We start from the raw sequence: 15473 nt of genomic DNA, 5'->3' as shown, positions 1-15473 counted from the left end.
TGGTGCCCGGAAAATCCCATGGATGGAGGAGCCTGGTGGGCTGCAGTCCATGGGGTCGCTAAGAGTCAGACATGAGTGAGCGACTTCACTTTCACTTTCCACTTTCATGTATTGGAGAAGGAAATGGCAACCCACTCCAGTGTTCTTGCCTGGAGAATCCCATGGATGGAGAAGCCTGGTGGGCTGCAGTCCATGGGGTCGCACAGAGTCGGACACGACTGAAGTGACTTAGCAGCAGTAGCAGCAGCAGCCTCATTAGTAGTATTATATGGCACCTTAATCAGCTTTTCCAATCTAGACTCTCTGCTAAGTTTCAGCACAATCTCTCTGTTTGATGTCATACTGGGGACCTGCACTGGGTGGCCTACCCTAAACTCGGTATGTCCATAATCACATTAGCCATTCTGCCCCTCTCTAGTCCAATCCTGTCAACACCTGAAAACCAGAAGTCATCCTACATACCTTTTCTCTTTTTATCTATGTCTATCTTACTCCTTGGAAGGAAAGTTAGGACCAACCTAGATAGCATATTCAAAAGCAGAGACATTACTTTGCCAACAAAGGTTCATCTAGTCAAGGCTATGGTTTTTCCTGTGGTCATGTATGGATGTGAGAGTTGGACTGTGAAGAAGACTGAGAGCCAAAGAATTGACGCTTTTGAACTGTGGTGTTGGAGAAGACTCTTGAGAGTCCCTTGGACTGCAAGGAGATCCAACCAGTCCATTCTGAAGGAGACCAGCCCTGGGATTTCTTTGGAAGGAATGATGCTAAAGCTGAAACTCCAGTACTTTGGCCACCTCATGTGAAGAGTTGACTCATTGGAAAAGACTCTGATGCTGGGAGGGATTGGGGGCAAGAGGAGAAGGGGACGACAGAGGATGAGATGGCTGGATGGCATCACTGACTCGATGGATGTGAGTCTGAGTGAACTCTGGGAGTTGGTGATGGACAGGGAGGCCTGGCGAGCTGGGATTCATGGGGTCACAAAGAGTCGGACATGACTGAGCGACTGATCTGATCTGATCTACCTCCTCACTTCCCGGTGTGTCCCATAAAATACTGCAAGCTCATTTCTCAGTCCCCAGAATGGTGAATGCTTAAAAACTCTGAAGTTCTAGAGGAGGGCAGAGCTAAGACAGAAGGAGCTGGGTGGGTCTCTGACTGAAAATGTGAAAGGCCTGTCTGCTGATCAGAAAACCTGTATTGAGTTTTATGTAAGGGACAATCCTCTAGTATCTTATGCCTCCAAGATTTGTAAAACTAGCAATCTTAGCAGCTAGAAATGCTTTAATATACTGTATGAAACATGTGAAGGACTCATCAACTTCTCCAATCAACACCATCACTACCCACTGTTAAGTGGTCATAATCTCCTGTACAGATGACCACAATAGACTCTTAACAGGTTCACCTAAACCCATTCTTGCTCTTCTCTACTCCATTCACTTCATAAGTTGTAAGAGGGACCAAATCTGATTATATCAACCGCCTTGCTTAAGAAAATCTATCACTGGCCCCCCATTACCTTCAGGATAAAATCCAACTCGTGCCATGATACAGGAGGCCTTTATGAGTTGGCCCACCTATCTGATGTGTCTCTGCTCCTGTCCTCTTTTTCTGACATGCCAGCCACAAATAATTGCCCATGGTCCCAGTGACCTGCACCAGCCTTACCTGACCTCATGCACAGGCAGCTCTCTCTGCCTAGAACACCTCCATGTCTTCCTTACCTTCCATGTCTGTGAGTCATCCTTCAAGATTCAGCTTGGGCATCATCTCCATCATCACCTCTGAGAGGCATTTCCTGATTTCTCTAGGCTGACTGATAGTCTTCTCCCAAGTGCCCTCATTACCCCTGTGATCAATTCTTTTTATAATATGTACCATGCTTTTTCCACAGAATCCATTTACTTGTTCCTGAGAACAGGGGCCTATTATGGCATCTTGATTTTCTAGTACAATGCTTAGCTAATAATAGGTACTCAGTAAGGGTATACTGAATGAATGAATGGCTAGGCAAAAGTATGAAAAATAATTATAATACAACGTACAGAAAAACTGACAACACACCCTTAATTACAAAGTAAAAGCTGAAATTGTGCACTGTACATATAGTACATTCATACTAGGCAATATTTCTACATCAAATAATATGCATCTACATCAAATATATATGCATGTGGAAAAGTTTGGGAAATGATCATTCACGAGACATGTATTGAACACCTCCTCTGTGACACATCATGGGAAGATTAATTAGAACTTGTCCATCCCCTCAAGAAATTTACAATCTTGTTGGGGTGGAGGAAGCAATCCTTTTTAGCTGATGGGAATATGGGTGAAAGTTTTTCTTTCAAAATTCCCTTTAGTTTTTTTAACAGTACATTTTAAAAAGCAGCTTATAAAACAGAAGAAGTCATCTATAAATGCTGTTCATAGTAATTTTGAAGTTATAAACGACCTCATTTTGGCTACATCTATCCAAGGCAAAGCATCTCTGAGTTTTGGAGTCTGCATGCCTTTGCACACCTTGAGTCCACGTGTGTTTGCTTTCCTGTGACGTTGCTTATGTCTTGTGCACAATACACTTGCTGGTGTCCTGTGTGCCCTTGGGTAACTTATTTCACCTCTCTGAACTTCAGTTGTCCAATCTTCAAAGAAAATAACCCCAAACTCCATGTAGTTGTTTCAAAGAATAAAATGAGAATATGAATTTGAACCCATGGTGTGAGCTTCAAAGCACTTTGAAAATGTAGGGCACAGCAGATTAAAAGACTATCTCCTTGTTACTTTTCAAATATACCAATAGACCCAACTTTATCATTCTCATATCTGGCTGGTAATCTAAGTTGCAAGACTACACATATCTGCACAAAACTTAATAGTTATTTTCATCATATATGAAAAAATATATATATTTTTAAATGTGCATTTTATTTATTAAAAAAATATTTATTTGATTGTGCCATGTCTTAATTGCTGCATGAGGGACCTTTGACCTTCCTTGCAGCATGCATGTGAACTCTTGGTTGCAGCACATGGGATCTAGTTTCCCTACCAGGGATCCAACTGGGGGTTTCTGTATTGGGAGCATGAAGTCTTGGTTACTGGACCACCAAAACATATGTCTTTAAATGTTATTATTTTTCCTGATTTTCTCTCATGCAAAAAACAGAGCTGCTCACCAACTGAATTAAATAAAAAATTTCAACTGTCTTGCATAATGTTCTGCATCATATGGACAAGTAATGTAGTCTGCTCCTTTTCTAAATTTGGTGGGAATATCAGGTGATGCTGAGCTCCCAGGATAATGGCCTTTTGAAGTCAAGACTGCTCACCTGGTGTGGAGCAGGAGTATCTCTCATGTGTTTGGACAGGCTGAGAAAGTAGATACCTTGGACATTATGATCCATCGTTAATGCCTTATGGGGAGAGGAAAGCATGTGGACTGGTGAAAGCAAAGAAAAGGAGATATTTTAAATATCATTCATTTGCCTCAGCATATGTCCCCAAAAGATTACTTCCACCCACCACCTTCGTTTTGGCCAAACAGTGTATTCAGTGGCCCTTTGTGATTCTTGCCTCTTTCAGCAATAATCTTTCTTAGTAACAGCTTCATATATCTCACTAAGCACCTGCTCTCTTACTGAGCTGTCAGCACAAGTATCTGTATACCAGCAAATAGACTTATACTTCCCAGTAGAAAACTGTATTTTTTGTCTCTAAGAGCCAAGTGGAAGGAATGTGTGTGTATTTGTGTAGATGCTCAGAGAGAGGGGCCAGAATTGGTGGTATGGGTCTTCCCAACCTAGTTTTATAAGGTCTAGACAGCTTGGCTGACTTCAACTCTGGTTTTCTAAAACATAATTGATTTGCAAAGATATGGGCCATGAGAAGGCACACCTGGGAAGTGGCTGTGAACCCACAAGAAGGAACAGGAAAAATACCTGAAAGCTACAGAAAAATAGAGGTTCTGGGGCAACCAGAATTTAGAGCTCCTTGATGGAGCCATTGAGTTCGTCAGGGCCAAAAGGGGACCACGTGTCAGCCGTTGTCTTGAGCCGTAAAGGTGGTTCTTGTGAGTGTGGAAAATTAAAGGTCTACTGAGGATTGGTTAGTGTCCTGAATCTGAAATTACACCAAATGATTTAAAGTTGGATTGTTGCTACAATTCCTTTATTGGAACTATTCCAAACTCCAAATCTAAACTGCGTGCTAAACTCACAAGGAGATTGTATGATTACTTAGATGAGTGTTCTCAACCCTGGTTTCCCATCAGAGTCTTTAGGAAACTTGATGCCTAGTTCTCACTCCAGATCAAATGAATTTCTGGGTGAAAGATCCAGAAGTCAGTCATTTTAAAAAGCTTTCTAGGTAATTTGGAAATGCAGCCAGGGTTGGGAACCACTGGTCGAGACTGAAACAGGCAAGAAATAGCCAAGGGAGTTACAGAAAGAGTTGTGCTTGACAGACTGTAATTCCTGAGCATAATCTCAGAGAAGGAAAATTTCCTTGTGTTCATGCTTGGATATTGCTCTAATACAAAGGCACCAGAGGATATGTTGGGTTTGTCACAGGGGTGGTAATGATGAGTTTAACCTGTGCCTATAAGCTGAAAATCAAAATCTGCATACCACAAAACATAACCTGGATCAAACAACCTGGTGGATGAATAATACATTTAGTTGTGTGCTTCAGTCAAGTATCAACAATTCACAGATTAGAAACCCACTCAAGGAACCTCAAGGTTTGAAAGGTTTGTAGCAGAGACTACAAATAGCCATTTCAAGGGATCTAGAGATTTAGACTCCCAGAGCTGGCAACCAGACACACAGGGACTGAGGTCATTCCCTCCACATCTCAGTCATTTGATCTCCCTTATCTCTTTTCCTCTCTGCACATCTGCTTCACTCTTCTATTGCAGCTGTCTTCCTCTGATTCTCATTTCACACAATGTTCAACATGAATGATCCAGCCCTAACTTATCATGCTCTTTCAGGTCCAAAGCCCAACACTGACTGACAACTGTCACAATGTTTCCTAGTTAAATTTTCAGGAATGGTCCTGAATGATGTCCTGTCACTGGTCCAGTGAATGATGGCTGATCTTGTTTAACCTTGGGTCAGGCATCAACCTCTTTCCATAAGCTGGGCCAGGAGTGGAAATTGTCACAAAGTTCACAGGTTGAACATTCTAGGAGACTACTGGAAGGGCAGGCTCTTGTGGGGAACTGTGGGCAAAGTAGGCAGTGAAGTACATCTAATTCCTGACCATAAACAATGAACTACATACCTTTTTTCTTTCCCATCTTCTGCCTCCCTGGAGACAAAAGTTAATATGGGAGAAACAAGGTGGAGCTTGAAAGAATGCCCTGTTTGTTGTCAGGACCCAATTTAGTATCTGAGAGAGGTAACCACAGACTGGCATGACTGAAAGATAGTCTAAAAACCCTCACAACCAGCATTAATGTACGTGAATATACATATGTCATCTTCCCCCTGAAACTACTGAAAAGCCAATCCATTCTTGGCGATGGTGACAGCCTGAAAATGTCTGAAACACAGGATCTCTGCTTAATCTTAACCTCACACTTAGCGCTGCATTGTGACACGTAAAACTGTAACACATTCAGATACTAAGAAAGATCCTCCTCCCCTTGGGTTTTCATCTGATTGTTTGGGAAATCTGCGGTTTGACAGTTTGCTTGACAGCTCTGAAATAACATTCTTGATAATCTTCTACTGAAACTCAAAATGGCACTTCCAGAAACAGAACTTCAGCCAAATTGCAAATTCACAAGAATTTTATAAACTCTCCCAATGGAGAAATTGTGTGTAAATTCATTTTATGGACCCACACTAGCTATTGCAGCAAAGATTTGAAGGGTCCTATTAGTTTTCCTGCTTTTTCCAGTTAAGTATAGCTGAACTGAGATAGGAGGGCAAGATGAGTCTGGACTTAGGGGGCATATTTAAATGGAGAAGGCCAGGATAAAATTCTACCTTCCACTCCAGCCTGTACACAAGTTTGAATATATATATTTTTTCTTTTTGAGGCAAAGTGAAGCCAGGAGAGGGAAGAAGTTACACGGAAAAGTATAGGAAGCACCAGTAGCAAATGTCTATTTTCACCTTGCCTAGAGCATGTGGCCCCTGAAAATCATGTCTGTGGCTCTGATATAATGCCATCATGCCAATAAGAAATCGTTTATTCCAGAGCCTTAGGTGGAGGCAACTATTCTAACTTTTTCCCCCAAGTACAGGTACTGGAGATTGTGGCTAATTTAAAAAAAGAAAAAGAAGTCTAATACTTGTATTTTACTGACAAAACAAAACACCTTTAAACCAAAAGGATGAGTTATCCAAGTTGAAAATAAAACTCCTGCCTACTGAAGTCTGGTGCAGCTGAGTTATCACTATTTTCATCCTGTAATTTGTTTTATAGGGTACTAATTAACAGGGCAAAGTCTGTTGCCAGGAAAGTAAATCACATTTTGCTGCTTTCTTCTTTTCTAACAAGACACAGACCTGGTCTTTAATTAAAGAGCAAGTTCCAAGAGCACTATCAGTTAGTGTGATCGGGGAACATTTGGCTGGGGAGATCATGGTGAAACCCTCTGTGCAGAGTTCAAGAAAGATAGTGAGAGAGAGGAAGAAATGGAGGGAGAGAGAAGAATTGATTGCACAGGTAACCGTCAAAAGAAGACATTGCTTTCCTCAAATGTCCCATCTTTTCTCTGTTCCCCACAACTCAGCTTTTCTTCTCTAGCTCTACTCAGCTGACAAGGGTACCACGAACATCCTTTTAAGAAACCCTCACTGTCCCCTCCATACCAGTTCATTCCTGTCCCCTAAGGTGTTTTTTTTTTTTTTTTTTAAGATAACACCTTTCTGATTGGACCTCTCTGCACCAAGCTCCCTCTTCTCCAGGGCTTTTTCTTCAACCTGCCCCCCTCAGTGACCTCCGGCTTGGGTCTTGCTGCCTGGCTAGTGCATCTCATCCCCCACCCCTCCCCTCCCACTTCACCCTCCTTGCCTTCCCTTAGTCTTCACTCTTTTCCCCTTCGCCTCTTTCTCCCATCTATTCCTGGAGGTTCCGAGCTGGCGGCGACCCTCCGACCTCTCCTTCTATGAATCCTCTGAAACATCGTTTGGGGAGGGTATGTGGTGAGGGAGGTAGCTGATGGGCGGGCAAGTAGAGCGAGTGCCTGGCTTGCACTCTGGAGCCAGGAACCTGACGTCACCGCGCCCTGCCTGTCAATCTCCAGCGGGCGCGCTGCTCTTAGCCGCTTTTTCTTCTACTGACTGTATCTCTCACTCTCCGCAGCACCCGCACAGCGACAAGCTCGCGGCACTCCTCTGCATGCCGGGCGGGCCACCTCCTTCAGGAGTCGGCTCTGTTCGCGCGGGGAGCGCAGCCTGGCGCCCCATCGCAGCGCTCATGATCAGCGATTTCCTGAAGCCCTGACTCCCCAGGTGAGCAACCGGGCTCTCTAAAGGAACTTTGAGGGTGTGCAGAGGGGAAGGGGTGAAGGATGGCCAGGAGATGAATCCTTCTCACCCCGGAGAAATGGAGGCAAGCTGATTCCACACTCTCCACCTAAAAAGACATTCCAGTTTCTCTCCCTCCAAACCTCTTTCCTAGGGGTCTCTGAAGCCAACGGGGTCCTCTGTGCTCCCAGAGCGCAGAAACTTATCTTTCAGCACCGCGGACAGCGATTCCGCCGCTTAGTTGAGAGCGCCTGACCAAGCCGGTCAGAGCCCGGGCAGGATTCTCTGGGGCCGACAATAATAGTCTGGTGCACAAGATGCGGTTGCAAATACGGACACACTTACGTGATCTGTGTGAATGTGAGTGAATGTTCTTCGTGTCTTTATCTGTGCAAAAACTCAGATACCAATGCGGCATCCCTTGTGCTTTTCACTCTCTCACTGGCTCACTCAACAGGTATTTTTAATTTTTGGCTCTCAACCACTGCTTCCTCGCTCTGCTCTGAGGCGGGATGGGCAGTACGAGCGGGGCAGCAGCACCCGGGGAAGTCCCCTGGCGGGGTGAACCGCACACCTGACACTTGTTCTCCCTCTCCACGCAGGGTGTAACGTCCCGCCGCGATGAACGCGAGCGTATCTTCGCTCAACGACTCCCAGGTGGTGGCAGTGGCGGCCGAGGGTGCGGCGGCAGCAGCCACCGCAGCAGGAGCGCGGGACACCGGTGAATGGGGGCACCCGGCAGCCGCAGCGGCGGCGGCGCTGGGGGGCGGCGGCGCAGCTAATGCGTCGCTGGAGTTGTCTTCGCAGCTGCCAGCGGGGCCGCCGGGGCTGCTGCTCTCGGTAGTGAATCCATGGGACGTACTGCTCTGCATGTCTGGGACGGTGATCGCAGGCGAAAATGCCCTGGTAGTGGCGCTCATCGCGTCTACCCCTGCTCTGCGCACGCCCATGTTCGTGCTGGTGGGCAGCCTGGCCACCGCCGACCTGCTGGCGGGCTGCGGTCTCATTCTGCACTTCGTATTCCAATACGTGGTGCCCTCAGAGACCGTGAGCCTGCTCACTGTGGGCTTCCTTGTGACCTCCTTCGCTGCCTCAGTCAGCAGCCTGCTGGCGATCACGGTGGACCGCTACCTGTCCCTCTATAACGCACTCACCTATTACTCGCGACGGACCCTAATGGGCGTGCACCTCCTTCTTGCTGCCACCTGGACAGTGTCCTTAGGCCTCGGGCTGCTGCCGGTGCTTGGCTGGAATTGCCTGGCGGAGCGCGCCGCCTGCAGCGTGGTGCGCCCGCTGACGCGCAGCCATGTGGCGCTGCTCTCTGCCACCTTTTTTGCGGTCTTCGGCATCATGCTGCACCTGTACGTGCGCATCTGCCAGGTGGTCTGGCGGCACGCACACCAGATCGCGCTGCAGCAGCACTGCCTGGCGCCACCCCACCTTGCTGCCACCAAAAAAGGTGTGGGAACGCTGGCAGTGGTGCTGGGCACTTTTGGTGCCAGCTGGCTGCCCTTTGCCATCTACTGCGTGGTAGGTAGCCACGAGGACCCAGATGTCTACACCTACGCCACCCTGCTGCCCGCAACCTACAACTCTATGATCAATCCTATCATCTATGCCTTCCGCAACCAGGAGATCCAACGGGCCCTGTGGCTCCTGTTTTGTGGCTGTTTCCAGTCCAAAGTGCCCTTCCGCTCCAGGTCCCCCAGTGAGGTCTGATGGCTCCCTCCACCCTCTAACCAACACCGCACCCCTAACAAGCCAGCCTTTGGTGAGCTTCTCGGTGCCTGCTGATGAACTCTGAGATCCCAATAGTGTGACTGATTTTGGAAAGCCAGAATAAACATAAACACAACAAACTCACAGAGACAAAGAGGCTTGTTGGCACTTTACATATACAGTGTATACATGTGTACATATATATACAAATATTTGTATCTTCTGGAGGTGTTCAGGATGTGGAATTTCCTGTTCTGTGAAAAAAACTAACAAAAATGTGGTTGTATACTCAAATTGTACATCACATTTGTTGAGTGAAGACATTCCAATACTGCTTAATTATAGCACTTTATTTTTAGCTGCTCAACTGCCAAAACAGTGTTGCCATTTTCAAGGGCAGGGGAAGGGGGTAAAAAGTGTATTTTTGTTGTATGTGATAGAATATTTTGCTGCATATACATCAGTAAATTACAACGTATTTTGTACACAAATAAACACATTATAAAAATGTAATTTTGGCATGTGACTGGTGATAGAATTACTATTTAAGACATGAATTATTAGTGCATTTACTTTAAAAGTTTATTATGTACCATCTCCATCCTGTGAAAATCTTAATGTAAAAAAATCATACACACTTGCTCATAAATTATCATTGAAACACCTAATCCAGATTATTGGGGAAGTCAGGAAGGGAATAATTACTCACATAATAGCATTCACAGGCCACTAAAGGGTTATTTGTATATCAGTGCAAATTGGTTACTGGGTTTGGAAGACAAGCCCCAAAGGATGTCTGAAACCATTCCTTCATCTCACCACATGTGTGCTTACAAACCCTCGAGCCACAAATTTTAGGTGTATTTTTTCCAGTCTGGAAAGAATTTTAATGTTGAAAATTCATATTGACTGAGCATATTGTTACTGGCCAGGTCTTATAGCAAAATGCACAGCCTTATAAAATAAATAAATTCTTCAAAGACAAGACCTCAAGATATACTGTGTATATATGAGGTAAATGAAGGTAAGCCCAGCAGCCCACTTTGAGGCACTCTTATCTGCAAAGCACAGGACATTAAATTAATAACCTCAAGAACTAAACTTTCCCATTCCACCAATACATGTGAATCATAGTTAAATCATTCCCTCCTTCCCTTCCTACAGGTCATGTGAGGATAAATAATATATGTGGACAAATTCTGAGCACCTATGAAGATATATGCACACAAGCACGAATAGTCACTGGCCTTAGGCCTTAGGAAAATATACACAAGCAAAAATTTTTATATAGTTCACAAATATTTAACACCTACTATCTGCTAGACACAGTCCCAATGCTGGGAATACAGAAGCAAACTAAACAGACAAAAGGTTACTCTACTCATAGCATTATCCTCTAGTAGGGGAGATAGTTTACAAGCAAATAAATCCATATGAAGAAATTTATTATAAAGAATTGTCTCATGCTACTGTGGAGGCTGGGACGTCTCAAGGTCTACAGTCAATAGGAACAAGCTGGAAACCCAGGAGCGCTGATGGTGTAGTTCCAATCTGAGTACAGAGGCCTGAGAACCAGGAGAGCCCACAGGTTCAAGACTCAAGAAGAACCGTTGTTTCATTTAGAAACATAAAGGCAGAAAAAGACCAACGTTCCATCTCAGGTCAATCAGGCAGCAGGGCTTAGTTCTTTTTTGTTTCTGGTCTTCAGTTGATTCGATGAGGCCCCCCCTACAGTTAGGAGGGCAATCTGCTTTACTCTGTCTACTGAGTCAAATGTTAATCCTACCCAGAAACACCCTCACAGACACAGCCAGAATAAGGTATAACCAAATGTCTGGGCTCCTTGTGGTCCAGTCAAATTGACACATAAAATTAACCATCATACTAGCAGAACACAGTGACCCAAAATAAAGGAGAAAAGGTGTTTCAGGAGGGAGTAGTCAATTGGGTCAAACCCTGCTGAGAGAGTAAGTAAAATGAGGATTAAAAACAATGACTATTGATTTTGTAATGTGACTATCATTGGTGAACTTGACAAGAAAAACTTCAGGAGAATGAGGGGAATGGGTATCGATTATAGAATGCACAAGAGAAAATGTATGAACAATCTAGTCTCCAATATCTTGCAACAGAGCTGTGACCTTTTTAACACTACAAAACACACTAAGATTTATAGGTTTATTGTTTTATAGTGTCTATGAATTGAGATCCAGGAAGATCAGCATTATTGCTCATTCATCAAATTAACATTTTCTAATGAACAACCTTTATAGACTATTCAGCAACATCAGACACTCTCTCAGGCCCTATTAGTATCCAGGATGCATTCAAGCGGACTGAAATAACAAAAGCTCTGGCTATAAACTTTCCAAACATGTGGTAGGGAAAACAACATAATTTCAAGGTGGAACAAAGTCAAATTATTATGCATGTTAAAATTTCAGAGAAAAATTTTTGCAATCAGCAGATTAAGAAAGTTCAAGACTAAGATAGTAAGACAGACCATGGATCTGACTTCAATCCACGTGGTATTAATATTCAATATCTGCCCTAAATGTTTGAAAGAGCTAAGAACAAGAAGATACTAAACAACCAGGCTGTTAATATTCCTGGCTTACACAGCTTGTCAGGCTGTGTATTGTCAATGGGCTGCATCTTCACCTATCTGACGATGTAAGGATACAAAACTGTGAGTATGTCTTGAAACATTTCTATGAAGGAATGTCATATGTTTATTTGATGCATCTATTAATAATCTCTATTTTAAGACTTTAAGCTAATTTCTGGAAGCATATAGTCTTTGCAAAAAGCAAGATTCAACATCCAACACCTTACCCACTTTGATAAGTAATAGGCATCTAAATTTAATACATTTAAATAAAGCCACTAATCTTTATCTCAGTAAGCACTGTTTCTCCCTTCTTTACCATCTAAATTAATGACAACGTCATCCTTCTAGTTGTTCAGAGCAGAAACCTTGGAATCACACCCTTCCCTATTTTTCATACCGCCCATCCAACACGGATGCCTGTTGCCTTTATGTTTAAAATATATCTAGACTCTAGCCACTTTTCACCATCTCTACCATCTCTATCGTCATCTCTTACCTGAATTACTGTGGCAGCCTTCTCTTTGGTCTCCTAGCCTCAGTTCTTGTGCCCTTCAGTCTATTGTCTATACAGAGGTTCATCCCACAAATAATTGCTCCTTTGACTATCCTTCAAATCAGAGCATGAGCCCACTGGCAGTATAGTCTGTCTCAAAAGAACCAACTTTGGGAAGAGGCATTTAGGCTCAATAAATAGGTCTTGAGGAAGAATTTCTTTAGTAAGGAATTTGGGAGTCTTGGGGTACATGGTGCCTGGCCTAGAAGTGAGGACACAGACTCTTCACCCCGACAGCTGGAACGGGCATAGAGCAGAGGTCTCTGTAGCATGAGGCCCAGGGCAGGGCCTCACTTGGCCCAAGGTATTAGTTTCTTATTGATGTTGTAGCATATGACCACAACCTTGGTAGCTTAAAACAATGCATATTTATTCTCTTACAGTTATGAAGACCAGAAGTCTGCACTATATTTCACTGGTCTGAAACCAAGATTTAAGTAGGACTACACTTTCTTTAGAGCTTCTAGGGGAAGAGTCTGTTTCCTTAACTTTTTCAGCTTTTAGAGTTGCTTTTTTGGCCTGTGGCCCCTTCTTTTATCCTCAAAACCATCAGTGTATTATCTTGCTTTAGTGGTTACACTGCCTCCTTTTATGGTCAAATCTCCTTCTACCTCCCTTTTAAAAGGACATTTGTGATTATATTTAGGACTCACCCAGATAATCCAGAATAACCTCCCCATCTCAAGATTCTTGATTTAATCACATCTGCAAAGTCTCTTTTGCCATGTAAGGTAACAGCCACAGCTCTGAGAACAGTACTAATGAAAAGCGCAATAATAAAGGCATACATAGAGAGTAGGGATCCCATATGAAGGTCAGGGAAATGCTATGGAAATCCACTAGAAAGGCAATACTGGGCAGAGTCAAGAAGAACAAAAAGCATTTTCAAGGCAAAGGACATTGAAGGGGAATGTTCCAGACCAAGAGGACAACAGGAAGCACAGAAGTATGGCCCATTCAGAGCAATGCAGGCCATTCAGCACAGCTGGAGTGTTTAAGATCTAGAATCTAGAGAGGAAGTAATAGGAGATAAGTCTGGAGAAGTAGGCAAGAGCCAGATTACAAAGAGCAGTGTTGGGAATGGACTGCAGGTGGGAAAGGCTGGTGGCCAAGAGACTATTTTGGAGATCAGTTATAGCAATCCAGGTGAGAGGTGATGTTAACATCAGCTAAGAAGGCAAAGGAGGTACATAGAAGGGGATGGATCCAAGAGGTCTCAAAGAAGAGTGTCTCTGACTAAGTGAGTGATTGTAAGAATTAAGCAACAGTTTGGAGTCAAGGATGCTCAAAGAGTGGATACACTGTGATGGGAACATAGCAGGAAAGGCAGATTTGAGAAAGAGGGCACTGAATCAAGTTTTCTACATATTAAATGTTGGGATTTGTGGAAATATCCAAGTGGAGGCAGGCAGCCCTGTGGATTTGGAGCTGGCAAGAATGGCATGAATGGAGACAGAATTTCAATAATCATTGACCTTAAGGTGTAAGTGAAGCCACAGGAAAATGAAAGTGAAAGCCACTCAGTCATGTCTGACTTCATGGACCCCATGGACTACAAAGTCCATGGATTTCTCCAGGCCAGAATACTGGAGTGGGTAGCCATTCCTTTCTTCAGGGGTCAACCCAGGGATCAAACCAGGTCTCCTGCATTGCAGGCAGATTCTTTACCAACTAAGTCACCAGGGAAGCCCAAGAATACTGGAGTGGGTAGCCATTCCCTTCTTCAGCAGATCTTGCTGACCCAGGAATCAAACCAAGTCTCCTGCATTGCAGGCAGATTCTTTACCAACTAAGCTAGTCAGACATCAGAATAAAGCCATGGGAGGGATTGAGAAAAGGCCAAAGTTACAGTCTTGACACAATAACATATGGGGGTACAGTGAAGGAAAGCAAAGGAGACAAGAAGACTAAGGAGGAGAATTGAGGGGATACCCTGGGAAAACCAAGAGGAAAAATGTTTTAAGAAGGAAGTGACTGGGAACTCCCCGGCAGTCCAGAAGTTAGGACCCTGTCCTTGTACTATGCAGTGCCTGGGGTTCAATCCCTGGCTGGGGAACTAAGATCACACAAGCCAGAGAAGGGGCATAACCAGAAAAAAAAAAAAAAAAAGGAAGTGATCAGCTATGGAAAGGCTGCCCACAGTTCAAGTAAGAGAAAGTTTGGAATGTGCTAGATTTAGGAACATGGTGGTCATTGGTGATCTAAGTGAGAGCAACTTAAACAGAAAGCGGGTTAAAAGCTAGACTGCAGTAAGTTGTGGAGGCAATGGGAATTTTCTAATTTTTTTCAGTATATTTAACTTTAAATCAAAGGTGAAAAATAGGGTGGTAGCTTGAGGGAAGATAAGGTCACGAGATAATCTTTGTTTTGTTTTTTAAAGATGGGCAAGAACTGAATATAAGACTGATATCCTGTAACTGGAAAGATGGAAGCTAGCAGAGAAAGCTCCCAGAATAAGTCTTCACAGGAGAATGGGGTCCAAAATGTAGTGTGAGAGAGAGAGAGGGATTTAGATGGGAGGAGGTGGAGACATGACTCCTCTGCTCTGACAGGAGTCAAGGTGGGAATAAGTGGAACTGATAGAGCTAAGTTTATAGATGGTGGGAGGAAGTTCACAAAGTTCCCATCTGACACTCTCAATTTATCTGAAGGAGGAGTGCCAGGTAAGTGACTACTGCAAGAAGTATCAAGAACCTAAGTTGATGGCATTGGGAACAAAGCTGTGAACTTGGAATAGTGTAATCATTTAATCAAAATTAAAGGTCAGAGCATATCAAGTATTGCAAGGATGCAGAACCATTGGAATGTTCTTGTATTGATGGCAGGAGTGTAAAATAGTACAAACACTCTGGGGAAAAGTTTGGTGGTTTCTTTAAAAGGTAAACATACTCCTTCTACATGACCCAGTTATTCCACTCCTGAGGATTAATCCAAGAGAAATTAAAGCATATGTCCATATAAAGCCTTGCACATAAACGTTTATAACAATTTTACTTGCAATACCCAAAAACTGAAAACAACTCAAATGTCCATTACAGGTAAGTGAATAAAAATAAACAAATTGTGGTACATCTATACAATAGAATGCTACTTAGAAATG

General features: G+C 43.7%; 1 protein-coding gene across 1 annotated transcript; it reads left to right on the top strand.

Moving 5' to 3' along the window:
* The first annotated feature begins 7790 nt into the window (after positions 1–7790).
* On the top strand, positions 7791–9209 carry GPR6 (G protein-coupled receptor 6). Its single transcript, XM_014476513.2, has 2 exons — positions 7791–7819; positions 8102–9209. Exon 2 carries the CDS (start codon positions 8112–8114, stop codon positions 9207–9209), a length of 1098 nt encoding a protein of 365 aa, XP_014331999.2. The 5' UTR covers positions 7791–7819; positions 8102–8111.
* The last annotated feature ends 6264 nt before the right edge of the window (positions 9210–15473 follow it).

Source organism: Bos mutus, chromosome 9 (genome assembly GCF_027580195.1).
Source record: "Bos mutus isolate GX-2022 chromosome 9, NWIPB_WYAK_1.1, whole genome shotgun sequence".
Taxonomy (NCBI): Eukaryota; Metazoa; Chordata; class Mammalia; order Artiodactyla; family Bovidae; genus Bos; species Bos mutus.
The sequence above is the reverse complement of the archived record's forward strand: the minus strand, read 5'-3'. Positions and strand labels throughout refer to the sequence as shown.

Coding starts and splice junctions, on each gene's coding strand:
- GPR6 (XM_014476513.2), top strand. CDS start 8,112: ATGAACGCGAGCGTATCTTCGCTCAACGACTCCCAGGTGGTGGCAGTG.